Here is a 27084-nt window from a genome sequence, read left to right as displayed (position 1 = left end):
AATGAAAACAAATCATTTAAACAATGCTGGGCCGGCTCGCTGGAAACAGCTGGCCCACGGCCGTTTTCGGCCTGCGCGGCCCAAGCGAAAGGAGGAGCGCGGTGGCCTGGCAGGGCTTCGGCCCACGGCTGCTTTGCCTGGCCGGCCCGGCTGGCTGGCGAAGGTAGAGGCCTCGCCGGTGCGCGCGCGGGCGTGGCGGCGTGGAGCTCGGCCAGCGGCCGGCGGCCATCTCCGGCCACGGCAGCGCAAGCAAGCGAGCGCAGGAGATGTGCGAGGAGAAGGCGAGTTCGGTAGGGTAGCTAGGCGAAGTTGGAGGGGAGAAGGAAGACGGATTCCATGGCGACCGAGCACGGCGGCGCCATGGCCGTCAATGGCGAAGCGCGGGGAGGCTCACCCTGGGCTCGGAAGGCGGCGCAAGCGCGAGCGTGAGTCGAAGGAAGGAGAGGCGGAGTTGTGGGCGCGAGCAATTGGAGAATGGCGCGGTGGTGCGGGAGCTCGACGCCGGCGGAGCTGCGGGCGCGGCGAGGGCGGAGCTCGGGGTTCTTGGCTCTGGAGGGGAGGAGAGGAAACACGGGCGAGAGTGAGCGAGCACGTGGGCACCAGCAGGTGAAGGTGGGCGCGGTGTCAGGCCGTGGCTGCCGCGCGGCAGGCGACGCCGGCGCGTGGTCGCCACGCGGCGGAAATTCTCTGCCGCGGTCGCGGCGTGGCGTAGCGCGACAGCAAGTAGGCGCGCGAGTGCGGGCGAGCGGGAGGCGCGGCGTGGGCCGAGGCGATGTGGGCCGGCGCGGGAGACGCGCGAGGCGCGCGGCTGGCGGGGACACGGGCCAGGCCGGCTTCGGCTGACGGGCCAGAAGCGAGGCGGCGGCCCGTTAAGGAAAAATGAAGATTTTCAATTTATATTTTCAAGAAATTTTCAATACCAGTTTTTCAAATATCATTTTGAGCAAGAAAATGACATCTTTTGAAAATGGACCAAAAATGAAAGTTGATTAGAATTTAATTCCTTACAACTTTGCTTTTATGACCAAAGTCCAATTCTATCTAGATTTTAAATTACAAAGTCAAAGTTAAATTTTAACTCAAAACCCTAATTTTGGGAAATTACTTTGGAAGCAAAATTTTGAATTAATTTGAATACAAACCTTGCTCCAAAAATTGTGCTAAACAATTCTAGATGATTTACAAGCATAACCAACAGTTTCTACTCAACTAGCAAGCAAGAATCAGAGCAAAACAACTCTAATAAGTGTATGCATCATTTACGTTTCACAAACATGTTTTGAAGTAATGTTTCAGTTGTTATATGCAAGATTATGCATGTATGATTAGGATGCTTGATGATGCATGATATGTATGATTAGCAGTGCCTAAATGCAGGCATAACACCGGGATGTTACAGCCCTCCCCCCTTATAAAAATCTCGTCCCGAGATTTGGGTTACGAACCATTTGTTATAAAAATCTTCATAAGCTTTTTGTAGATACTCTCCTGTTTCCCAAGTTGCATCTCCCTCATCATGATGATCCCACTGTATCTTGTATGTTTTCACCACACTATTCCGAGTAGTACGTTCCTTAGTGTCTAACACTCGGACTGGTTGCTCACGATACACCAAATCTGATTTGAGTTGAATACCTCGAGGTTCTATTCTTTCCTCTGGAACACGCAAACATTTCTTGAGATGTGATACATGGAAAACTGGGAAAACTGTACTCATTGTCTCAGGTAACTCTAACTTATAGGCTACCGGACCTCTTTGTTCCAAGATCTTGTATGGTCCTACGAATCTTGCGGCAAGCTTTCTTTGGATTCCAAACCTTTTCTTCTTTATTGGCGTAACTTTCAGATAAACATAGTCACCAACTTCAAACACAAGGGGTCTCCTTCTTTTGTCTGCATAGCTTTTCTGACGGGATTGGGCAGCTTTCATATTCTGCTGAATAATATGAACTTTCTTCTCGGCTTCTTCTACAAAGTCAATGCCATAATATCTTCTATCTCCAGGTTCGACCCAATTCAATGGTGTTCTACATTTTCTGCCATATAAAGCTTCGAATGGGGCCATCTTGATGCTTTCTTGATAACTATTATTATAAGAAAACTCAGCTAACGGTAACCATGACTCCCATGATCCCCTAGAAGACAATACACAGGCTCTTAACATATCCTCCAAAACAGCATTCACTCGTTCAGTCTGACCATCTGTCTGAGGATGATAAGCGGTACTGCGAATCAAATTAGTTCCTAAGCCTTTGTATAAATGTTCCCAAAAATGAGCCGTGAACTGTGAGCCTCTATCAGATGCTATGGTCTTTGGTATACCGTGCAACCTCATAATTTTGGCGATATACTTCTCGGCATATTGAGGTGGTCGATAGTCTGTTTTGACTGGCAAGAAATGAGCGCTCTTGGTAAGACGGTCCACAATTACCCAAATCGAATCATGTCCTTTTTGAGTAGTGGGCAAACCCGTGATAAAATCCATACTTATATCGTCCCACTTCCAACTAGGGACTGATAAGGGTTGCAACATACTAGCAGGTTTCATGTGAATGGCTTTCACTCGACAACATGTGTCACATCTGGCAACATAGGCTATAATTTCTTTCTTCATTTTGGTCCACCAATAGCGAGATCTTAGTTCTTGATACATCTTACTACTTCCGGGATGGATAGATAGCTTAGAAAGGTGAGCTTCATCCATGAGTTTATTCCTAAGCTCGCGATCCTTGGGAACCACAAGACGGTTATCAAACCACAATACGCCCTGTTCATCCACTTTAAAGTGTTGAGACGGCTTTTCTTTTATTTTCTCTTTGATGTGGAGTATCCCCTTGTCGGTTTTCTGGCCTTCTATGATCTTACTTTCCAAAGAGCAACTAATCTGAATACTATGTAACACAGCCGGATGCATTAGATCGAACCCATCTTCAAGTAACGGCTGCACATTCAAGTAATGTGACTTTCTGCTCAAAGCATCTGCCACTACATTGGCTTTACCAGGATGATATTGCACATTCAAGTTGTAATCCTTGATCAATTCCAACCATCTACGCTGTCTCATGTTTAGCTCTGGTTGGGTAAAGATATACTTAAGACTCTTGTGATCCATGAAAATATTGCACACATTACCAAGTAGATAATGTCTCCAAATTTTGAGGGCGTGCACAACTGCAGCAAGTTCAAGATCATGTGTTGGATAGTTGACCTCGTGCTTTCTCAATTGACGTGATGCATAAGCAATGACTCTCCTTTCTTGCATAAGAACACAGCCCAATCCAGTCTTCGATGCGTCGCAAAACACATCAAATGGTTTCTCGATATCTGGTTGTGCTAGAACCAGAGCAGTGGTCAACAGTTTCCACAAAGTGTGGAAAGCTGCGTCACACTCCTCTGTCCACACAAACTTGTGATCCTTCTATAGGAGACTCGTCATCGGTTTGACAATTTTTGAGAAATCTGGTATAAAGCGACGGTAATAACCCGCTAGTCCTAAGAAACTTCTAATCTCAGGAACTGTGGTCGGTGCTTTCCAATTCATAACTTCTTGCACCTTACTTGGATCGACTGAAACTCCATTCTCTGACAGAATGTGACCAAGGAAAGGAACTTCCTTCAACCAGAATTCGCATTTGCTAAACTTAGCATACAATTGATGATCCCTCAGTCTGGTCAAGACAGTTCTCAGATGCTCTTCATGATCTTTCTCGTTCTCGGAGTACACCAGAATGTCATCGATGAACACTACCACAAACTTATCCAATTCTGGCATGAAAACTGTATTCATCAAAAACATAAAGTATGCAGGAGCATTTGTCAAGCCGAAGGACATGACAAGATACTCATACAACCCGTATCTGGTGGAAAATGCAGTTTTCGGTATATCATGTGGCCTTATCTTGATCTGATGATAACCGGATCTCAAATCTATTTTTGAGAACACCTTGGCCTTGGATAATTGGTCAAACAGAACATCAATATGAGGCAAGGGATATTTATTCTTGATGGTCACAGCATTGAGTGGCCTATAATCTACGCACATTCTCAACGTGCCCTCTTTCTTCTTCTTCACAAACAAGGCGGGATATCCCCATTCAGACTTGCTTGGCCGAATAAACCCCTTTTTCGACAAATCTTCTAATTGCTTCTTCAGCTCAGCTAACTCATCTGGAGGCATCCGATAGGGTCTCCTGGAAATCGGAGCCGTTCCAGGGACTAACTCAATTCCAAACTCAATCTCCCTATCAGGCGGAAGACCAGGTAGCTCATCCGGGAATACATCCGGAAATTCACACACTACCGAAATCTGATAAATAGGAATGACTGCTGTAGCACATGTAACACTTATCAGGTCTGTTCTCCGAGGCAATGGTACTTGGAAAGTACCCTCATCCAGGGGATCCTTAAGGGTAAGTACTCGACTTCCAGTATCTATGACTGCTCCCCAATCCTTCATCCAATTCATCCCTATAATGACATCCAAAACTAATCCAGGCATAACTATTAAGTTCACTCGGAACTTCCTGCTACCTAATTCAAGGGTTGCCCCTCGAACCATCCGGTTGGTCAAAACATCAGCCCCTGCTGAACTTATACGGTAACCATAACCCAATTCTGTGCATAGTTGTTCATGTTTCTGTGCAAATGCTTGACTCATAAAAGAATGCGATGATCCAGAATCAAATAGAACAACTGCAGGGTTTTCGTTGACAGGAAACTTACCAGCAGTGACGGGCTCTCCCTCTGGGATTTCATCCACTGTTGTACTGTGCACTCTAGCATTATAAGTCTGCTGCTTCTTCTTGGGCGGGTACGGACAAAACTTCGAGAAATGACCGGGTTGATCACAGTTATAGCAGGGTCCTCTCACTGTCCCGGCAGATCCCACAGCTCCCTTGGAATTGCCTTGTACCGCAGTTGCGGCTGCTTTGTTGGGTTGTACTGCCATCTTGTACGGCTTTTGAGGTCCACAGAAATTCTGACTTCTTGGCTGAGGTGGCCTGAATCTAGCGCCAGGTGCCGATGGGCGATATGGAGGACGACCTCCCATATGTGCTCTAGCTTGAGACGGCCCACCTTCAAAGGCTCTCTTGCGTGTCTTGGCTGCGGTGCTAGCGTTGTTATTCTTCTCCTGCTTTAGGCAGTCGCTGATGAAGTCATTGAATCTGACTCGGTTGTTGGTACCAACATGCTTCATCATTTTTGGATTGAGACCCCTCTTAAAACTGGCTATTCTTTTAGCATCTGTGTCCACCATGTCGGGAGCATAGCGACATAAGTTGTTGAAGGCATGTAGATATTGCGTCACGGTTTTGGTGCCCTGGTTCAATGCCAGAAACTCTCCCAACTTCATTTCAGTCAGCCCAGGTGGAATATAGACTCCACGGAAGGCCTCAGCAAACTCTCTCCAAGAAATCTGAGCATTTGGAGGGAAGGTGGTGCGATGGTGCTTCCACCACATTCCCGCCGGTCCTTGCAATTGAAGTGCAGCGTACTCCATTTTCAGAACCTCAGTCATCCTCAACACACGGAATTTATCTTCCATCGTGTTGATCCATTCCTCAGCATCGAGTGGCTCTGTCGCTTCCTTGAATACTGGCGGCCTGGTGTCCATGAAATCTTTGAAGCTGCTATATTGGTTCACTCCCATGCCACCACCTTGATTGTTACCACGTTGAACGTTGTTGGCGATGGTGCGCAGAAAATCCTCCATGTTCTTCTGGGATTGTTCCGTGTTGCGCTGACTCCCGAGCAGCTGTGCGAGAAACATCTCGGGGGTAAACGGGGGAGGAGGTGGCAAATGCAGGTTCATGGGGAGGTTCATTGTTGTTGCCGTGGTTTCCACCACCACCACTAGTTCCCGCACCGTTGGCACCGGGCTCAGCGGCTTCATACGTGGTTCGGCGAGTGTTTGTCATCTGCATATTTCAGCAACAAGTAACGATTGAGTGGAGCTGTAATGATTGCGAGTGAAGGAAAAATTATGCCGTACTGAATTTACTGGAGAGAATAAATTCATTCAATAAAACAGAGGCACAACAATCGCATCCCAATTAAAACAACAGCACTTAATCGAATTACTTCAATGGCAAACATCGCGTCCATACAATCACATTGCCAGCATACATACACTGGACTTTTTATGCGTTCAGATATCGCATTCGAAAACCAAGTTCCAACCACATGCCAAGTCTCATATGTTCGAATCAACATACGATAGGTTACATGCCAACAAAAGAAAGGTCATCGCGACAAGACCTAGATACTAGCGCAAGGCAACTAGCCTACTCCTCGGGGCCATCGTCGGGATCGGAGACGTCACCGTCGCCTCCAGGTGAAACTGCAGGCTCATCCTTGTTGTCGTCGTCGATGTCCATGCCAGCGGCGTTCGGTGGAGCATATGGGCCAACCCCATTGTAGAGCGCATGAAACTCCTCGTGCAGGTTGCCGTTGTATTCCTCTAGCTCATCGACTCTCTGCAGCAGAAGGTTTCTTGCGTTCCAGGCTTCATTCCTTTCCTGCACTAACTGTCCAATCATGCGGTCTGCATTGTTGTTGGCTTGAGTCAACGTATGCACTCGTTGCATAGCTCTATCACCTCTCACAACCGCCTGATCTCGCTGTAAGTTCATATCAGCCAACTGCTCCTGCAAGCTAGCTATAGCACGTGCCTGTCTCTTCTTCTGCTTCTTCCCTTTGAGCTTATCCTCACTGCGCAAGCCAGTCAAAGTCCAGTAGGTACTCTCGAGACCTTCATACGCTCTGATGGCGGCGAACATAGCACTCATTGCCTGGTTGTCGCTAGCCTGTCCCTCAGCTGGACCTCTGACCAATGCACTTCCCTGAGGCTGAACCCAAATGGCATCGCGAGGATCATCCCTAGGAAAAGTACCAGCTAGAGCTGCTGCAAGCTCACTGGGAAATCTGCTCATAATGTCCCTGATGACACGGAAGGCTGCTCCCTCTGCACCCTCAGCTGGAGTGCGACCCTCAAACTCCAAATGCCAACCATCCCAATCTGGAGCATCACCGAGAGCAGGAACCGTGATTTCCACCACCGCGAGTCCATCCTCTGCTAACTGGCTCTCATTCCAAGAGTACACCAGCTCTTGACCCTCTAGGTACCCCACATCATGGAGCACTCTCCAAAGCAAAGTTGGCATGCCAAACTCGCTCAAGAAGGTGTCCGTGGTGCGGTGCTCCCTCAGGGCCAACGGACGTCGAGGTGCTCTTCCTCCGGTGGACTTACGGGTGGTCTGCTTCGTGCGGGCCATCTGTAGCAAAAGTTCTTTCATTACCTCGGGGAAACATATTTTAGGTGATATAACTTTTATCAAAAGGAGATAATCAATTTATAAGGGGAGGAATGCATGACATGCATGAAATGCACAAGTAACATGATGTATGTACGTGCCGTACGTTCTCACAAACTTAGGAAATAAATAATTTCTAACGACGAATTCGGTGGCATACAACGATCTCTCAATACGTAGCTAATACGTTCTACATGATAGCGTTGTTATGTACCTGCAGAAGATTCATTTCAGCCCAATTCCCAATGAATGCATAAAAGCAGTAAAGTTTTATCTACACGCTCTACACGAATCCTCAGATAGGTGTACAACGGTAGTAACTACCCGAACCATCGTCCTATTGACGGCATCGCCTCCACAGACGGAAGACCCATACATGAGATACCTTTGTAAAACATGCGTAGAACATGTAATTACTCCAGCATCATATAAGCATTCACCCTAGATCGGCGGTGTATCCGATCATGCTCTCACAACTCACACTTACCGAGGCGTAGAGGCAAATGATCCATTCATTACCACTCAAACAAGTGGCACTCATACAATAGCACGCCGTATGAGCGATGAAAGAGAAATATGATGCAAGAACCCCAAGTCAGTACTTAATTAAGCCACCTAAAGTCCTTAACTGGGCATAAGGGATATGATCACTAGCACACTTTATATTTTGAAAATCACATTTTCCAAATGCCTTTTTGTTTTAAATACACTTGTGAACAGTAACACACTAAACCATGCTCTGATGCCAGCTGTAACAGAACCGACCAATTATACGAAATTAAGTAAGAAAATCATCCACCAGAGCAGACGATTGAGCAAACTTAAGCCCGTATAACCCGGTAGTCCATGAAATCACGAAGGATTTCAAACCAACTCGTGTCCCAGCCATGATCGTAATAAGTTTAGCGGTCACCATCATATATTACATAAAAGTTCGCAATCTCAGATACATCAGAGTTTCAACATAGTTATTACAAACCAGTTCGAAATAAAAGTAGCGGAAGTCATTTGTTCAAACCACACACACACGCGGAGTTCAAATATAGTGCCAGCGAATGATCATCTCCAACAAAAGCATCAGATGAGACATAAGGAATGACCATGCCCATGGTCCTAAGCATCACCCATCGCAGGATACAGGCAGTTGATACAGTAGCCGTAATACATCTGCCCATCTGCAACAAGTGGGAATAAAACCCTGAGTACGAGAAGGTACTCAGCCTAGACTTACCCGACATAACCGAAAATAAGTGACACCAAGGATTATGAAGGGCTTTATAGTAGGGTAGCTGACTCATTTGCAGAAAGAAGCATTTTTAGCATTTCAAGAACTTTTCGAAAAGCATTATTGCCAAGTTAATTAATATTAACCTATCGACTAGATTTGCACCTATACTAGAGTAAACATGTGATTAAGCAGATAATGATAATCAATGATCATTAAACAACTTCCATACTGTCATATTCATTATAACTGTCCAAGTGTTCCATAACATTTACTACGATGAAGTAACTCAAGTCAAGTGCTCACTATCCAGGAGCGATGGCGATTCGAATCGATTCCTAACCAGCTGGTGATTTATTCCTTACACAAATCTCACTCACCCGCTAAAGTGAGATATTGATCACCGAGTCAACTTTCCAGGTATCTCGAGTTTGCCAGGAACCACATGTACCCGGGGGCCGACCGACTGCACTTTGGCCTTATCATCCCGCCCCCGTGTCCTACCACACCTGCTTCGGCACAGTGCGCTGCGGGCAATCTACTCGGCCCGAAAAATCTCCCAGCTTCGCGGTCGGAAGGTACTTTATCCGGCCAGCTAAATGTAAGGCATGCGTTCAACATGACTCGAGGCCCAACAACGGTCGGTCCTTAATCGACACAGACGGAAAACACTACAGTTCAAAACTCTGCAAGTCTCCGTCTGGTCTCAACTTCATTTAACACTTAGTTATACCATGACTTCATAGTCATCCAAGCAGATCCAGGTAACCACCTATAGCTCGCAGGTGACAGGAAATCACCCGACTTCTATCGGTCTAAGCCAGCTAAGCATTGACTCGACTGCGGATACCAGGGTAATAAGGATATAGTATAACAAAGGTAAGCAAGGTATAATGCAGCAACGGTTGCAAACAACTCCTGAACGTAATGCATCAATTAAAGTAAAGCATTTAATTAAATCATTGCAAACCGGGAGAAAATGCTCCGGGGCTTGCCTCTCTCGAAGGAGCTCGGACGGTGATCGGGGCACTCTGGAAGTTCCTCAACGTCCTCCTCGTCGGCTTCTGGCACTTCCTGCTGCTGCACCTCGAGCTGCTCCTCGGGCTCCTCGGGTATGACGACTGGGTTCTCGGTTTGCGATCCTGTATGATGCATGCGCGTAAGTGATTATGCAAACGGTGCATCAAAGGGGATGAATGCAATGGATATGTTTAAATGCAAGGTAGTCAACATCATCCAAGAAACTATACTACAAGCACATGTCATCTACTGCATTCTCTTCTACTACTAATATGTTAAGTTAACATATCTTATGAAATGCTTCAAAGATACACCAAAGCTTTACTAATTTCTTAATCACACTTAAGACAACACTTGCTTAAACCCTAATTAATAATAGGTTTGAATAGCAACATATATTTCTGATGCTCCTAAAAATATGAGAAAATTACAGTAGCATAATACTACCCTAAACAGACTACCATAAAAATTTCATGGCATTTGGATAAGTAAACTATCCTACACAAAAATGACAAGCTATAGCATAAAAATGAGCATGAAATTACTTTGTACTATGAAAAGTGTCAAACAACAGAATTAATATTTTTCCTAGGTTCTTCATAGCATATAATGACTAGTACCAAAATTATCAGATGCATGTTTTATGCAACTTTGGCTCTTTAGCAAAAATAACAAAATCAGCCATTAAAGGGACTTGAACTACACCTCAAAATTTTCCCACAGCACATGCATGCAACCTATTTTTCTTAGGAAGTACATGACATAAGAAGATGAACAAACTTGAATCATATTTTTCTGAAGCCTATATATTTTTATACACATTTTTCAAGTTATCAGCAATTTACATGATTAAATAAAATCCTATAGAAAAGTATCTAAAAAATGACATGCAATAATTTTCCCAAGTAGATCTGGTGATAAGGAACCTAGAAAAATTGGTTTCAACAAATTTGGAGCAAGTTTGAGTACCCAAACATTTTTCAAACCATTTCAAATTTCAAATAATAAAGAATAAATGAAAACAAATCATTTAAACAATGCTGGGCCGGCTCGCTGGAAACAGCTGGCCCACGGCCGTTTTCGGCCTGCGCGGCCCAAGCGAAAGGAGGAGCGCGGTGGCCTGGCAGGGCTTCGGCCCACGGCTGCTTTGCCTGGCCGGCCCGGCTGGCTGGCGAAGGCAGAGGCCTCGCCGGTGCGCGCGCGGGCACGGCGGCCATCTCTGGCCACGGCAGCGCAAGCAAGCGAGCGCAGGAGATGTGCGAGGAGAAGGCGAGTTCGGTAGGGTAGCTAGGCGAAGCTGGAGGGGAGAAGGAAGATGGATTCCATGGCGGCCGAGCACGGCGGCGCCATGGCCGTCAATGGCGAAGCGCGGGGAGGCTCACCCTGGGCTCGGAAGGCGGCGCAAGTGCGAGCGTGAGTCGAAGGAAGGAGAGGCGGAGTTGTGGGCGCGAGCAATTAGAGAATGGCGCGGTGGTGCGGGAGCTCGACGCCGGCGGAGCTGCGGGCGCGGCGAGGGCGGAGCTCGGGGTTCTCGGCTCTGGAGGGGAGGAGAGGAAACGCGGGCAGGAGTGAGCGAGCGCGCGGGCACCAGCAGGTGAAGGCGGGCGCGTGGGCGCGGTGTTAGGCCGCGGCTGCCGCGCGGCGGGCGACGCCGGCGCGTGGTCGCCACGCGGCGGAATTCTCTGCCGTGGTCACGGCGTGGCGCAGCGCGACAGCAAGCAGGCGCGCGAGTGCAGGCGAGCGGGAGGCGCGGCGTGGGCCGAGGCGATGTGGGCCGGCGCGGGAGACGCGCAAGGCGCGCGGCTGGCGGGGACGTGGGCCAGGCCGGCTTCGGCAGGCAGGCCAGAAACGAGGCGCAAGGCCCACGAAGGAGGAAAAATCCTTTTTCCAAATAAAATTTTCAAGGAATTTTTAAATGCCATCTTTCAAATATTATTTTGAGCAAGAAAATGACCTCTTTTGAAAATGTACCAAAAATGAAAGTTGTTTAGAATTTAATTCTCTACAACTTTGCTTTTATGACCAAAGCCAATTCTTTCTAGATTTTGAATTGTAACATCAAAGTCCACGTTTTAGCTCAAAAACCCTAATTTTTGGAGAATTATTTTTAAAGCAAAATTTGACAATAATTCAAATACAAACCTTGCTCCAAAAATTGTGATAAACAATTCTAGATGATTTACAATCATAACCAAACAAGTTCTACTAACCTAGCAAACAAAATCAGGGCAAAACAATTCTAACAAGTGTATGCATTATTTACGTTTCACAAACATGTTTCGTATGTTTCGAAGTAATGTTTCAGTTGTTATATGCAAGATTATGCATGTATGATTAAGATGCTTGATGATGCACGATATGTATGATTAGCAGTGCCTAAATGCAGGCATAACACCGGGGTGTTACAGTGTTGATACACCATTTTAGTGATCTTCATTTGCATAGTGCTTAGTGATACATTCGGCGATTAGCGTAGGTGCTTTGCGAAGTGCTTAGGTTAGTTAGACCACCGCTTATGCGCTTGCTCTAGGTTTAGCCCTTGTGTTTAGTGAAGTTTGCATACCTCTTATCACTTGGTGCTTACGCGCACCAATATTGTACATCGAAGGGACTTGTAGTCTTACGAGATCACACCAACCGCGTTTGTGGTGTAGCCGCCACCGTGTACTGAAGGGAACAATGCCTGTGGTGGTTCGGCCAGAAGCTTGATAGTGAAGACGGCGGGGAGCGGTCCGGGAGAGGCTTGCCGAAAGGCACACTGGAGACCCACTTGAGCGTGGAAAAGGCCTAGAGATCTGTTTGGAGTTACTCAACCGGGAGCTTGGCCCCTACGAGGGATTCCTTGCGAGGGGCTTCAACGAGGACTAGGAGGAAGCTTGTGCGTTTCTCGATACCTCGGTAAAAATATCAGAGTCATCGACGAGAGTTTGCATATCTCTACCTTACTCTTTAGCTTCCGCATTTACATTGTTTGCATAACTTTTTTTGTGGTAGAGATAGCAACACACTAGCAAAACTATAGTTGCACATTTAGATAGTTTATCTTTTACATAGGTTTTGCTAAGGGTAGAAAAAGAGGCTATAGTTTAGAGTTAGAGTTTTAAATTGCCTAATTCACCCCCCCTCTTAGGCGTCACGGTCTCTTACACACCCCCACGCCAAAAAAACACCATAAAAAACCAACGTCCCCGTTTCCAATCCGAAAAAATCAAATATGGCAAAAAAAAGGTTTCCAAAAAAACATATACGGCAAAAAAACACTGGCAAAAAAACCACATCCACCGTCTCAGAAACAAACTCTTACACAACCCCGCTTCCTAAAAAACAAATATGGCCAAAAGATTGTTTTCGAAAAAAACATATATAACAAAAAAACTGTTTCAGAAACAAACTCTTCCACATCGAAATTATATAAGGCAAAAAAACCATTTCCAAAACAAAATGGTCCACATCCAAAATCTTAAAAATGACTAATTACAAGATGATGAAACAGATCATCGAGTTTGGCTGTAAAAAAACTTAGTCTCTCGACCGACTATGGCGTCGAGTCCAATCAACACCCGCGTCGCATGTACTTAATAAATCCACGGGCGTTTTCATGATGTTCTGAAAGAGGTAGTCGATGAACGAGCATGTTACTAGGCGCCTCGTCTATCACACCCAGTTTTAAGAACAAAATCAGTCTCGCCATATGTGTGCCCAGAAAGTCCATACATACAACAACAATAGAGTGAATAGTATCAGAACAATGTTATTAAATATCATATACATAACTATATTAACACTTACATTAGAGTATCGTGGACAGTAACTAATCTTCAGGCTCAATTCTTCACAAGGATAGCTGACTGGGGGTAACATATGCCTAGCACTCCTCAAAAACTTAATCAAGCTCCACCTTCCGTTACCCATCCGAGATTTTTATCCAAGTAATTGAAAAGTAAAACAAGCGTAAGTAAACCACCGCTTAACCAGCATAATATGAGGGGATGTAGGCTCAAAAGGCTTGACACGGTTGAACTGCGGTAAACAATTTTAGTAGATCATGTTTTACCATTAGAACCTGAGTTGCTAAATTATTCTTAAGCTCCAGTTCCATCATAATCATAAACAATGGCAATATGACAATAATGATTAAACACGAGCATCAACATCATAGTAAAATAAGAACCCATAATTCCGTGAGTTTTCCAAGCCACTCGTGACCGTGAGCACAGCTAATATACCAGTTTTACACTCTGCAGAGGTTGTACACTTTCACCATGAGCCGTGATTTTAACCTTTCGCCCGAGGTGATCAGCCTTTTGACCCACTATAAGGAAGGTCGGCAGGGTTCACTATGAAGTCTTTCAAAGATTCGTCTAACAAGGTAGTAGCCACTAGGTTTTCAATTGGCAAGGGAATATAGAGCCCCCCTTCCAAATGGCACATTTCACGCAGGCTATACACATAGGGACAGAAGCTGCATTATACTCAGCTCAGCAAGCCTCTTTTGCGCCCTTTCGGGTAACCACTAACAAGCTAGAAAAAGGTCCTTCTACTGAGCCAAAGCCAGAGCCATGTAGCATTCATGATTATACTATAAGTCCCGGATTTTGCTCACAGATAAGTCCTTAAGATTCCATGTTGCTAAAAAACACATTTTAAACATCATTACATATGCCATTAGCCAATATTATGGAGCTTTCATCATTAAATAGAGCAACTAGCAAAACTACCCATATGCATATACCCAGTAGGTATCAAGGATCAAGATAAACAATTGCAAGGATCATCCTTATGGTGAATCAAATTAGACACATGCATGAATGTAGTGGCATTAATGGTGTATAGGTATCAAGGAAAGCGTCATATTATACTTGCCTTAACACTTGCTCAAACTTCCTCGTACTTTGCTTCTGGACATCACCTTCTGATCTTTAGTGCTAACAAATGGTTCTCGTTCTACTTGTAACAAACACCAAGCACAAGAAATATACAAGAAGACAAAGAAAGGACAACTAAGAACAATATACCACAGAAGAGAAAACAACGTACTAAAAGAAAACTAGTGCTACGAGATCACAAGAACGCTAAAGACAACGCTATGATTAAAAAGAAACGACTAACATGAGCTTTGTATTATGAAAGAAAAGGAACAACTACAAGCTTGATTTATTTTAGTTAAATAAATTCATGAGAAACTACCAATTCAAATTAGTCAAATTATATTTTTATTTTAGAAAGGTCGAGTTAAACTAATCATATTTTAAATATAAACATGCATGTATCATTTAATCAAAGTAAACTTTAACTTGTAAAAATAAAAGGACATGTGAGAACATCTATTCAAATTATACATGATGCGTGTTGGAGCTGATCATATTTTATTTATACATAATTTGATATCATTTATGCCAGTTAAACTTTAACTTGCAAAACAATGTAACATGTGAGCACTAAAACGAGTGTATGATACACATGGTGCTTGAGCTAAGCAAATTATAATTAAAAACATATTCAAGTTGCTATTACCTAAGTTTATGCTTAAATGCAAAGGACCGACGTGACAAACCTATATCATTTTTAATTATAAAACTAATTACAAGCATATTAACCAATTCAATATTTAGCTATATATAGGAAAATATGTGACATGAAAAACATTAGAACTACTGTGTAGAGCACGATAATACAAAACTAAGGCAATGAGCTAGGATGATTAAACGACGGAGATTAGAAACCAGTGGCAGACTCGTAATTACTTCATTTTCTACCTTGGGCACATGCGCAGAACATGGAGGCGTGGCTGACTGCTGCTGCTGCTGCTCCGCGTGACAGAAGGGAGTCCGGCAGGGGCCTGGGGATGGCCGGGCTGAGCAGCCGACGGCGCGGAGGCGCCCTCCCGCGGCCAGGCGCTGGACCTGCACGGAGGCCACACCGGGCGCGTGGTGGTGACCGAACGGCAACGACGGGCGACGCGGCGGCCACGCTTGTCCGCTCGCAGGGCTGAGGCCGGGGCGCGGTTCGACGGCGGCGCGCAGAGCCAGGGCGCAGCTAGCCCGAAGACGACAGGTGGCGCGCACGAGACCAGAGCTGGCCGGAAACGGAGGAGGAAAAGGTGCCGGCCATGGCGAACCTCGCCGGAAAACGCGCCAGAAAAAGGAAAATAAAGGGAAGGGGTCAAAGTTTGATGGATTCAAGAAAAGAAGGACACTACGGTGTAGAGAAAGATGATACAAACCTTGTGGTGGTGGTGAAATTCGCCAGAACGCAAATGTTTGGCCATAAAAGGTCGCCGGAGAGTTCGTCGGAACCCTAGCTGTGACAAACTTCGGCTTAAGATGCACGAGGCTACGGGTGGCGGCTTGCGATGAAGATTTTAGATCTGGAATGAGCGCGTCGAGCACAACACCGACATATATATATTGGTAGGGTTTAAGGTGGGTGAAAAACAAGATATTTTTATTATTTTTGGAATTAATGAATTTCAGGATTAAAATAATTTCAGAAAAGACTAGAATTGATTTTTGAACCGCGAAAAATACTCCGAAGGCTTCGAAAATCCGAGAAAAATTCTCAAAGACATTATGAAACATGAGGAACCCAAATAAAGTATTTAGAGCTAATGAAAATATATCTTAGAGTATCTAAAAATTAAATTAGATTATGCTCACAAAAAAATGGGAAAAAGTTTCGCAAAAAGCCGGAATGATTCTGGGGAAGAACTTAAGATATGTTGATGAATGATGAACTCAAGTGAATGATTTAGAGCGGAAGAAAAAGGTTCTGAGAAACTCCATACGAAGGCTTAAGTTGAGAAACGAGGAATTTGATTATACAGCGTGTTCGTTTCGGCTTATTCGCTCGTATCTGATTTATAATCCACGGCTTCGAACAATGTTTTTCTCTCACACCAAACCAGCCAGCAGTACTTTCAGTCATGACTTATAAGCCAATTCAGCCGAAACGAACATGCTGATAGAAAAAAAAGACGAAGACATGCTAGAGAACGATAAATGACTTACTAAATGTGTTTGAAAATTTTACACACACAACGCACAAAGTCACAACAAGCTAACATCACGTCACAAAAAGCCTTGTCAAATTAATATAAAAAAGTTTGAAACCAAAGTTTTCTATATTTAGATTAACGGAAACCTAATTAACCTTAGAAAAATTTATACAAATATTGAAATCACTTATTTTATTTAGTGTTTTCCATGCACAACCCAAAATCAAAAATTTTAGGGTGTGACATCGTCGCCCGGCACACATTGGCCCTCATAAGGTTGTATGCCTCCGTGGCAGTGGCCGAAGACGACGAAGACGAGGTGGCGTTGACCTAAGACGCCTTCGAAGACAAGAAGGTGGTAGGTAGAAACGTCATTGCCGACGGTGCAGAGGATGAAGAGGAGGTGCAGTGTATGTACTCGTAACTATCAGCGAAGTTGACATCATAGAGTAAGACGACGGTGAGGGGAAGCAGGACGCGAGGACCGGTGTGGCAACGGTGACGGAGATCATCGGTGACAACGGAGTGCCCTTGTAGAGCTTCATGGCCGCGAGGGATGTATGCGAAGGCAAGCGATGAGAAAAAAAAATCCTAACATGGTTCCATGTATATATATAGAGAGAGAACTACTACCCTGTAGCCGGCTACAAAATAATTTATTCTGTAGTCACTTTGAGTTACGATAATTACTATGTTAATTTATGAGATTATAGTAACTCCTTTACTAAGTGGTTTACTATAACATTATGGTAAATATCTCCATGTGTTATAGTAACCCAACTATCGTAAATATGTATTGACATTATCATAAATTAGTATATAAAATTATCGTAAATGGAGGTGGCTATAGAATAACTTATTTTATAGCTGGTTACTATATATATATAATGCACCTGGATGCATTCTGTATAGCAAATGCACCCGACCGCGAGCGCGGCGAGCATGAGCCGTACCGGCGCGGAGTCCGACCCGGTTGACCCGCGTGCCTGTATCTCCCGAGACCCCGCGCGCCTGTACAGGCCCCGGGCGCCGCCCCTCAGTTGTAACTTATCCCTTCAACTGATTGCAACTTCCATCGTACATAAATTGCAACTTTGGTGGTAGGCCAGTTGCATTCCGGTTGGGTAGGCCAGTTGCAACTGCCCTGGACGGCTGGTTGCAGCTCTGTTTGTATACTAGTTCCAACTCAGCCCGTCAGTCGATTGCATCTTCAGTCGTACACAAATTGTAACTCATCCCTTCAACCGATTGCAACTTCCGTCGTATACAAATTGCAACCTTGGTGGTAGGCCAGTTGCATTCTGGTTGGGTCGGCCAGTTGCAACTGCCCTGGATGGCTGGTTGCAGCTCCGTTTGTATACAAGTTCCAACTTAGCCCGTCAGTCGATTGCATCTTCAGTCGTACACAAATTGCAACTCATCCCTTCAACAGATTGTAACTTCCATCGTACACAAATTGCAACTCGTTCATACACTCGTTGTGTGCCTGCCTTGCTGCCTAGTGGGGCGGTGTTGGCGTGGGAGAGGGTAGAGGTGTGTGGCCCGCACCTGATTAGTGGGTTAGTTGGGTCAGTTGCCCAAACAAGGCACGCCGGTTGGTTTAGGTGCATTCGGTGCACAGATTGTACCAGGTGCAATATAACAAAACAGTATATATATATATATATATATATATATATATTTTTTTTTTTCCAGCTAGCTACAGAGTACCATAGCCGGATCGAAACTCGTTAGACCAGCGCACCATCCCACCCACCCTGGTCCGTCCACTGACCCACCACTCATGCCATGCATGGCTTTGACTCGATGTGGTCCCCTTCTTTAATGTAATTAATACACGCAATGATTCAATTCAGAACGCCCATGGGTGGCTGCTTCCCCAAAATTAGAGCAGGGCTAATAATACAGTCGATTTGTTGGCGGTAAGGTTCTTTGTAGTCTTCTCTCAGCTCACTCATAGAGTAGTTAGCTATTTACAGTTAATACATGGCACACTTGTCTCTCTCACAGACTTTCTTGATTTTTGTGCCCAAACCGGCTATAAGCTTACAACCCGCTTCTCCTCTCTCTCCTTCCCTCTCTCCTCCACCTCCTATTATACTTGCTCCTAGGTCGCTACTCCTACTTTTACGCGCTCAGAAATCAATGTGCCGTTATGGTAACTAGACTATGGTATGATAATGTGGTTACGATTTTGTTAGTTCATTTGCATGTTAATGTTGCCCACTTTGGTAAATCAGCCTCGCTAGGAAACGAAGGACGTCAAATTATGGTAACTCATCTTTTATAGTAAACTACACAGTACCATGATGCCAAATTATAGTAACTCGATCTGATTGATGTGTACGCTAATTCACTTGTATACATGTATACGCTAATTCATGTATTCTCGTAACCACTCGTTGCAATATCTTATATGCACATACGCACGGCTCGGTTAATCGTTTTTACCCGCCTCGGTAAAAATTGTTGTTGTAGTGTTTTTTATTATTTTCTAAAAATAATCAAATTTCTCATCGTAGATGCGTGTAAATAAAAATATGCCCCCCGTGTAACGCACGGGCATATATCTTGTAAAATATAAAAACTTTGAATAAATTTTGTGGGTCTTAAATGATTTCAAACAAAAAAAAGTTGTCAACTACAAAATTATGGTTCTCTTGTAGTAATCAACTTGGTATAAAATTTAGCTTCATCTGACTTGATTCGAAAAAGTTATGAATTCTACCGTGTTATCTATTTTTAGATACGGGCCAAACTGCCAACTGCCTATTAAAATACCTCCATTCCTAAAGGTGGTTAGAAAGACTGAGTCCCCTTAAAATGACATTTTTAGAGGGGATTTAGTTGTCATCCACCTCTAAAATATAGAGCAATTCTAGAGGCCTGAAAATCGATTTCTAGAAGTAAACCGGCAGAAACTACTTTTAGAGACGGATTTTAATAGAGCTACCTCTACTTAAGAAGTGAGACGCCTCTAAAAATGATTTCCATGCTGGTGCTTATTGAAAATTTTAACGATGTCAAAATAATGCAATTTTTTTATCAGCAAAATACTGCAGTTAACATTGTAATATAGTAGCACATATCCTTGCATCACGAAGGGCTGTTCCGATGTGTCAAAACCCCGGTGTAGCTTCAGCCCATGAGTATCGAAAAGCCAGCGATCTAGCTTCAGCCCATGAGGGCATGTAAAACCCACATATTAGGGTTCGTCTCTAAGCGTCTCGAATCTATCATATAAACAGATATAAAGATAGGTCATACAACCCATAAACAGGGGGTCCATCTCTAAGCTATTTAATGCTTTGCATGTAGCTAGGATCCACAATGTATACGCCCTTTTATTGTGTGGCTATTTAATAGAAAATGTATCAAGGATAAATAAGAGCAACATGATACCAAAGAAAGCATGCCATATAGGAAGATCCCGAGTTGCCACTGCTTCAAGGATCATAATAGCAAAGCTCTATTCACATTAAAAAAATAGTAGTGCACCATAATCAGACAATAGCTAGTATCCTGATAGCTCAGTCCACATTCAGAAAATAGCAGCACATTTAGAAAATAGCAGCACATATAGGATAAAGTTCACATTCAGATAGGATAAAGTTCCTGGACAGTAGGATAATAGTTGCTACAACATTCATAGCTGCAAGTCCTCATAGCCCAGGGTTTTGCAATAAAGCTAACAGGATGATGATGTTCATAGCAGTTCACAACAAGCTTAATTTCAATCTCCACGGCAGCAGTCTTCACAGCAACTTTACATCAGCTTCACACTGCACACATTCAGAAAAATCACAGTGCTCACAGGCTTGCTCTAACTGAAGATTCAGAAAACTAGCTCAGAAAATTGGCACTCAACTGAAGATAGGATCATTGTAGTACTATATGCAGATTTAACTATATCTGGTCTAGCATCTAGCCCTGGCGTAAGCATCACTGTAAACAAAGGGGATGCACATCAAAGAAATCTTAAACTGATAGCATATAGCAATCGAAGCAAACACTAGTAGGTACTACAAGCAGCAGCACGCATCTCTGTCAAAGTTGGGGAAGCCGCCTCCGTTGGATCCATCGATGGACGATGGCGCCGTGGCTCTGTCAAACATATTTGAGCTTCGATTGCACTGTCAAACAAAATAGCGCATCTCTGTCAAACAAACCCAGGGACTGGCACTGACCTGCTCAGGGTGGAGCTCACCCGCGTGGCTCCCGGTGGCCAGGGAGGAGCGGCAGAGGTCGCCTGCGCGGCTCACGGCGGCCGGGGCGGAGCTCACCCGTTCGCAGCCCGCGGTGCGTGAAGCTGGCCCGCGCATCCCGCGGCGGCATGGCGGAGGTCGGCAGCTGCTCAGATGGGCCAGGATAACAATGAAATCAGCCCAAATAGGTAGTCGTGTATTAGATACGGAACTAAAAATGCCAACAGAATTCCTTCTTTCAGGTTGTGCATTTTCATTTCTCAACGATGATGCAAATATAGCTAACAATAAAAATTCTGAGCTCCTTTACATCACTTGGCTATTTTAGTTTGTGTTTTCTGTCGTACTGGCCTCGTCCAAATTTGTGATGTGCCTTGGGCAAATCTGTGTTTAGGTTGAATGATTTTGTTTCATGGGCCTGATTGTTGCTTGACCTTGGGCTGATTCACTTTCGAAATAATAACTGGTCTGATTCTGCTCCACCTTGGTAGAAAGGTTGCTGGATGGAAAAAGTCCAATTTACCTTCTCGACAATTGCGACCGTCTGAATTTGCTCCATAACTACAAAATCAGTTATTTTAATCCTTCAACTTTAAAAACCATTTAGTTTTGCACCATGAGTGGTTTTGCTGATATGGCATCATGTCTAAGGGGATAAATTAGACTAAGTTGAAAGTTCAAAGAAATAAATTAGACTACAAATGTTTTTTTAATATCTATCAATTCTTAAAAATAAAATTTTAAAATCTATCCAAATATTCTTACATGCAAAAAATGCAATTAAAAACACTAAAATCAAGTTTAGTCTTAGAAAATTTGTTTTACCTCAGAAAATTATGAAACTAAGTTTCCGTTTCCTAATAAAATTAAGCTCTATCTTGTGTTACCTAGCTTGAAATTGTTTGAATCTTGATGGACCCATTTAGTGCTTGAAATATCTGTTTGCATGTCTTACCTCGTATCCTAATTCAAAATTTTATAGTTTAATTAGAATATTTAGGTGATTGTATATATATAATATTCAATACAAGAATAATCTATGCATGATCTTCTTGAAAGATTTCTGCAGTGTAAAGACATCTTCGTTTTTCATGCATGCCCATGCTCAAAGTCAAAGAGATAAATTATGGATGCTTGAATTTTGTCATCCATTATCTACCGGTGTGCCTATAAAATAGTCTGAATAAACAATTAAACATAGATAGAAAACTAAATTAATGAAAGGATCATTGTAAGACATCAATCATCTCATAGCTTCGGACAATATCGCAAAGCTACTAAAAACTGTAACCGTGCCCTTACCTCAAATATTGTCCAGATAAATAGATTACAATGAAAGAAATGGATATCAGAGATTTCTTCCTACCAATATAAAATATTATCTTAGCCGCATCACGGAAAGGTCTATAAAGTAGAGTTTATGAGCCTGCGACGCCGCGCACTCCGTGACTGTGTTAAATTCATAAACTTTGCTTTTTGAATTAAATGTCACTTTAACGTTGGTATTTAATTTTTACAGTATTGTTATCTTATCGTGCGATCCGTGTGTTTTTAGTATAAATTGTTAGTTATCCTGTAGTAATGCACAGATACGCTACCTAGTAGTCAATAAAAAAAATGCTTTGTTATGTGTCATTTGCTCCCATTGACTTGGAATTTGGTATCCGCACTTGATGCATTGTACCTTAATGATGGTGTCATTTATTGACAAAACTAGAAGTCTAGAACACACAACAATAGTTGATAGTCAATAAGATTGTTATCGGAAGCTTCCCACGTTGATTACAAAATTAAAGCAATACACACAAGTTGGTATTTTTTTATCACTTGGCTTGCAGCCTTCCACCGACACATAATAATTCTGTCTTCCATAGTACTCAGGACATGATTCAACGCCATGGGATAATTATTAGCTAGCTATTTTTAATTCGAATTAGCTCTGGTGCATAAAAAGCTTCTAGGTGGACTAATTTCTTAGGCCCTGTTTGGATCCAAGAGGCTAAAGATTAGCCCTCTACTTTTAGCCACCTTTTAGCCTTTGGGGATCAAACATGAGGGCTAAAAGGAGGGGCTAATCTTTAGCCTTCCATTATCCCATTATCCCTTTAAGGTAGGTTAAAGAGGGCTAAAAGTGCCAACATGAGATTTTACTCTCTTTTTCTCTCCTTTCTCTTGCTTCTTGTAGCCACATTTTAGTCGTGTATCAAACATGCCAAAGGGCTATTTAGCCCCTTCGTTTCAAGAACTAATCTTTAGCTCTACACTAAACTTTAGCCTAGGGGATCAAACAGGGCCTCCGACTAGTTTTTAGCCAACAATAGGTGGACTAATTTTTGAGCCAATTTTCTATCTAGTTTTTATCAAGCCTAACCAGTAACTAGAATATGTATCAAATAAACCCTCGTTAGAGATTAATATAATAGGATTCCTTTACCACAATATATGAGTAGGGACTATTTGTCCGTTGACTTTTTCCAAAGGACACTGACTAGCGGAGCATGGTGGGCCAATGGCATGCATGTCCCATCTTTAAAAGGCGGGCCGCAACCTGTCTTGAGATTTCGCAGCCCACCCCGCCCACGCCGCAACCGCAAAAGACGAATCCGGAATCCCTGCCCTGCCGGAGCACAAATGGCGGCGGCCCCGTCCCCCTCCGTCCCCGCCTGCGGCGACCTCCCGGCCGCCGTATCCGCCTTCGCCGACGCGTTCGTGGATTTCGCCGTGTCCGGCATCTTCTTCCCGGCGACCTCCCCACCCTCCCCGTCGCCCCCTCCTCCCCCGACGACCCCGACCACGTTCCTCCCGTCCCCATCCCGGCTCGTCGCCATCGGAGACCTCCACGGGGACCTCCCCAAGTCCCTCTCCGCGCTCCGCCTCGCCGGCCTCGTGCCCCCGTCCAGCAGCCCCGACTCCTCCGCCTCATGGGCCGCGGGCCCCACCCTCGCCGTCCAGCTCGGCGACATCCTCGACCGCGGCGGCGACGAGCTCCGCCTCCTCTACCTCCTCCGCCGCCTCGCGCTCTCCGCTGAGGCCCGCGGCGGCGCGTTCCTCCCCATCCTCGGCAACCACGAGGTCATGAACGTCTCCGGCGACTTCCGCTTCGCCACGCCGCAGGGCCTCCAGGAGTTCTCCGCCTGGGCCGGGTGGTACCGCGCGGGGCTCGCCATCAAGCGCCGCTGCGGTGAGCACCTCGACCCGCAGCCGAGGAACCCCTTCCTCGGCGTGCCCAAGTCCTTCCCCGGCGTCAAGCCGGAGTTCTGGGACGGGATGCGGTCCCGCCTCGCCGCCCTCCGGCCCGACGGGCCCATTGCTCGCCGGTTCCTGGCCGACCTCCCGACCGTGCTTGTGGTGGGCGACTCGGTGTTCGTCCATGGGGGCCTCCTCGAGGCCAACGTCGAGTACGGCCTGGAGCGGATCAATGCGGAGGTCAGCGAGTGGATCCGTGGCGAGGGTGGCGACAATGGCAGGGCGCCCGAGTATGTGCGAGGCCGGGACGCCGTTGTCTGGCTCAGGAGGTTCTCGGACGGCTTCAATTGCGACTGCAAGAGGCTGGAGGGGGTGCTTGGGATGATCCCTGGTGCCAGGAGAATGGTGATGGGTCACACAATTCAGACAGTGGGGATCAATGCAGTGTGTAGCGCACAAGCGGTGCGGGTTGATGTGGGGCTGTCGAGGGGGTGCGGGAACGGGCTGCCAGAGGTGCTTGAGATCAATGCTGGTGGCGCTGAAGTCAGGGTTATCACGACGCCTCCCTCAGAGGCCTGGATGTATAGGAAGCAAGAGGTGGAGAAGGTTGCCGCAACGGTCACGGAGAAGACCGGTGAGGTGAAGGATGGGCTTGCGTTGCTGGTAAGAGAGAGCCACGGTTTGAAAGAGGTAGGAGTTAAGGCTTAATTTAGTGGTAACTTCAGGCTAGGATTGTTTGGGTAACCCACAATTGGGATTGCTTCGGTGAATTTGGTAAATAAGAAGACTAGTTATGAGAGGGATTGTTTGTAGGAATCATTACTTGGTAGTGGGTTGGTATCCACAAAAGAAAGGAAGATCTGCCATGATGTTTTATTGTTCAAGATACGATAGTGGATTGCTGATATATACCTACAATTAATGGTCCAATTCTGGAGTTGTTTCTGAACTTTGTGTAGTGTATTTTCCCAATGCCACTTTACTGTTCATGCTGATAATCATGAACAGTTTTGGTTCCATTTGGTATAGAGAATCAACAGGACTGTCTCCGGAACCCTTTTTTGGCTGATTGGCTACAGTTTGGCTTTGGTTTTGGCATATCGCCAACCTTGCAGAAAATACCGACCTTCATTTAGTAGCCAAGTTCCTAATTAAGCCTGTACTATGGATACTGTCTAATTAAGCTCACTGATCCGAAATTGTCAGCTGAAGCTATCATTTGATTCTTTGGAGCCCATGGATTTGACATCTATGTTCAGTTTTCATTTGTACAAACACCATAGTCAATAATTGATGATTGTACAAGGAAAATAACCAGTTGGAGTGCTGAAGTGACAGACCAGCTGAAATGAATATGACACAACAGAAGTTTGGTAATTATGAGAAGCATCAAGGAAATAGTCTTCTCCTCGCAGTGACCATGGCAACAATTACTGACAAGTTGATCAAGTGGAGGGAATTTATAGCAAGACAGAGAGTTGTTAAGGTAGCTCTGAAAAGGAGGTAATGGTCCTTGTCTCCCCATTCTCCGTATTTGTTGTTCAACATCACACTATCAATGCTGATTGATGTGTAGAAGTTGAGATGTGCACATTTCTGTAGTTGTTTTAGTGGAATAATACTGCATAACTGTCACACCCAATTTTAAGGATAAAATAGGATGCAAAATCTTATGTGTGCCCAGAGACCAGTCACACACATAAACCGATAAATTATAAATAGTATCATCACAAGTGTTTATCACATTACGAATAAGACAGAGTCTTCACATAAATGTAGCGGAAGTAAGAAAAGATTTCAAGCGGAAGCTCCATATCACAGGGACATCAACTGGTTGACCACAAGTAAAGTAATCCTTAGGAAAATCGTCATTACCATAGCCATCTGTTACCCATCCGGGATTTTTATCTAAGTAATGAAAATAAATAAGCGTAAGTATATGTCGTACTCAATAAGTGTAACATGGGGTTCATGAGGCTCAAAAGGCTTGACACAGGTTTAACAACATTCAGCTTTTAGTTGTCACAATTTTAACAAAAGAGTAGCAACAAGTTGTTTCAATCCCCAATGCAAAACACATGATCAAAGTAAACATGAATAATGAATAACATAAATAGATAATTCTTAGTGTTCATCTATTCCATAAATGTTCCAAGGCCGCTCGTGACCGTGAACACGGTTGATATACCAGTTTTACACTCTGCAGAGGTTGTATACTTTCACTGTGAGTCGTGATACCCATATGCCCGGGTTAATTACTCCCAAAACACTTTCAAGGTGAGCAGGCAGAGGTCACTATGAGGCCTTTTAAAGGTTCGTCTAACAAGTTAGGGCCATTAGATTTACTCGGCAAACAGATGTAGAGCCTCCATTTTCGATGGCACATTGATACACATGGGGACAGAGGCTGCACTATACCCGATTCGGTAAGCCATTCTTACGCCAATAAAGATAACCACTAATAAGCTAGAAAATGTCCTCATACTGAGCTAAAGCCAGAGCCATGTAGCCCTCACAGCTGTACTGTAAGTTCCGGATGATCACTTACAGATAAATCTTTAGGGAGAGGAATTTGAAGCATTTAAAAAGTAGCTAAATACTCCAACCCATGTTTCCAAGTTGCTAAAAAGTCATATTTTAATGTTTATTGCATATACCATTAATCAAGTTACAAGATCATGGTTTAATTGAGCACTAGCAAAGCTACCCAATGCAAGGGAATCCCTATTAAGACGACACATGCAACATGAATTTAATGTATTAAAATAAATAGGACACAAGGATGATCCCGTGCTATACTTGCCTTGAGCAAAGTACTCCTGCTAATCTTGCTCGTCAAAGTAGTACCCTTGATCTTTCACGAATTGCTCATCGTCTATACTCGATAATCACAGCAACATACAAGCATCCAGAAGCAATCATGCATAGCAAACAAAAGCTATAGATTATAACAGTACACCAACAACATAAAATCAAGATGAAAAGTTTGGAAAACGAATCTACGTCTCGCTACGAACACACAGACGCGAAGATCACAAAAATCGGAGCTAAAACGAAGAAGTTATGAATTAAACAAGATTTCCTATAGTCAAATAATAGATTAAATTCAACCTCGAATTATAAAAGTTGAAAACATGTTTG

At 44.3% G+C, this 27084-nt stretch overlaps 1 protein-coding gene across 1 annotated transcript; it reads left to right on the top strand.

Annotated features, from left to right (window-relative positions):
- Nucleotides 1–23326: 23326 nt before the first annotated feature.
- LOC136481761 (shewanella-like protein phosphatase 2) lies at nt 23327–25526 on the top strand. Its single transcript, XM_066479062.1, has one exon. It carries the CDS (start codon nt 23389–23391, stop codon nt 24649–24651), a length of 1263 nt encoding a protein of 420 aa, XP_066335159.1. The 5' UTR covers nt 23327–23388; the 3' UTR covers nt 24652–25526.
- The last annotated feature ends 1558 nt before the right edge of the window (nt 25527–27084 follow it).

Source organism: Miscanthus floridulus, chromosome 9, assembly GCF_019320115.1.
Source record: "Miscanthus floridulus cultivar M001 chromosome 9, ASM1932011v1, whole genome shotgun sequence".
Lineage (NCBI taxonomy): Eukaryota > Viridiplantae > Streptophyta > Magnoliopsida > Poales > Poaceae > Miscanthus > Miscanthus floridulus.
This window is presented reverse-complemented; position numbering and strand designations above follow the sequence as displayed.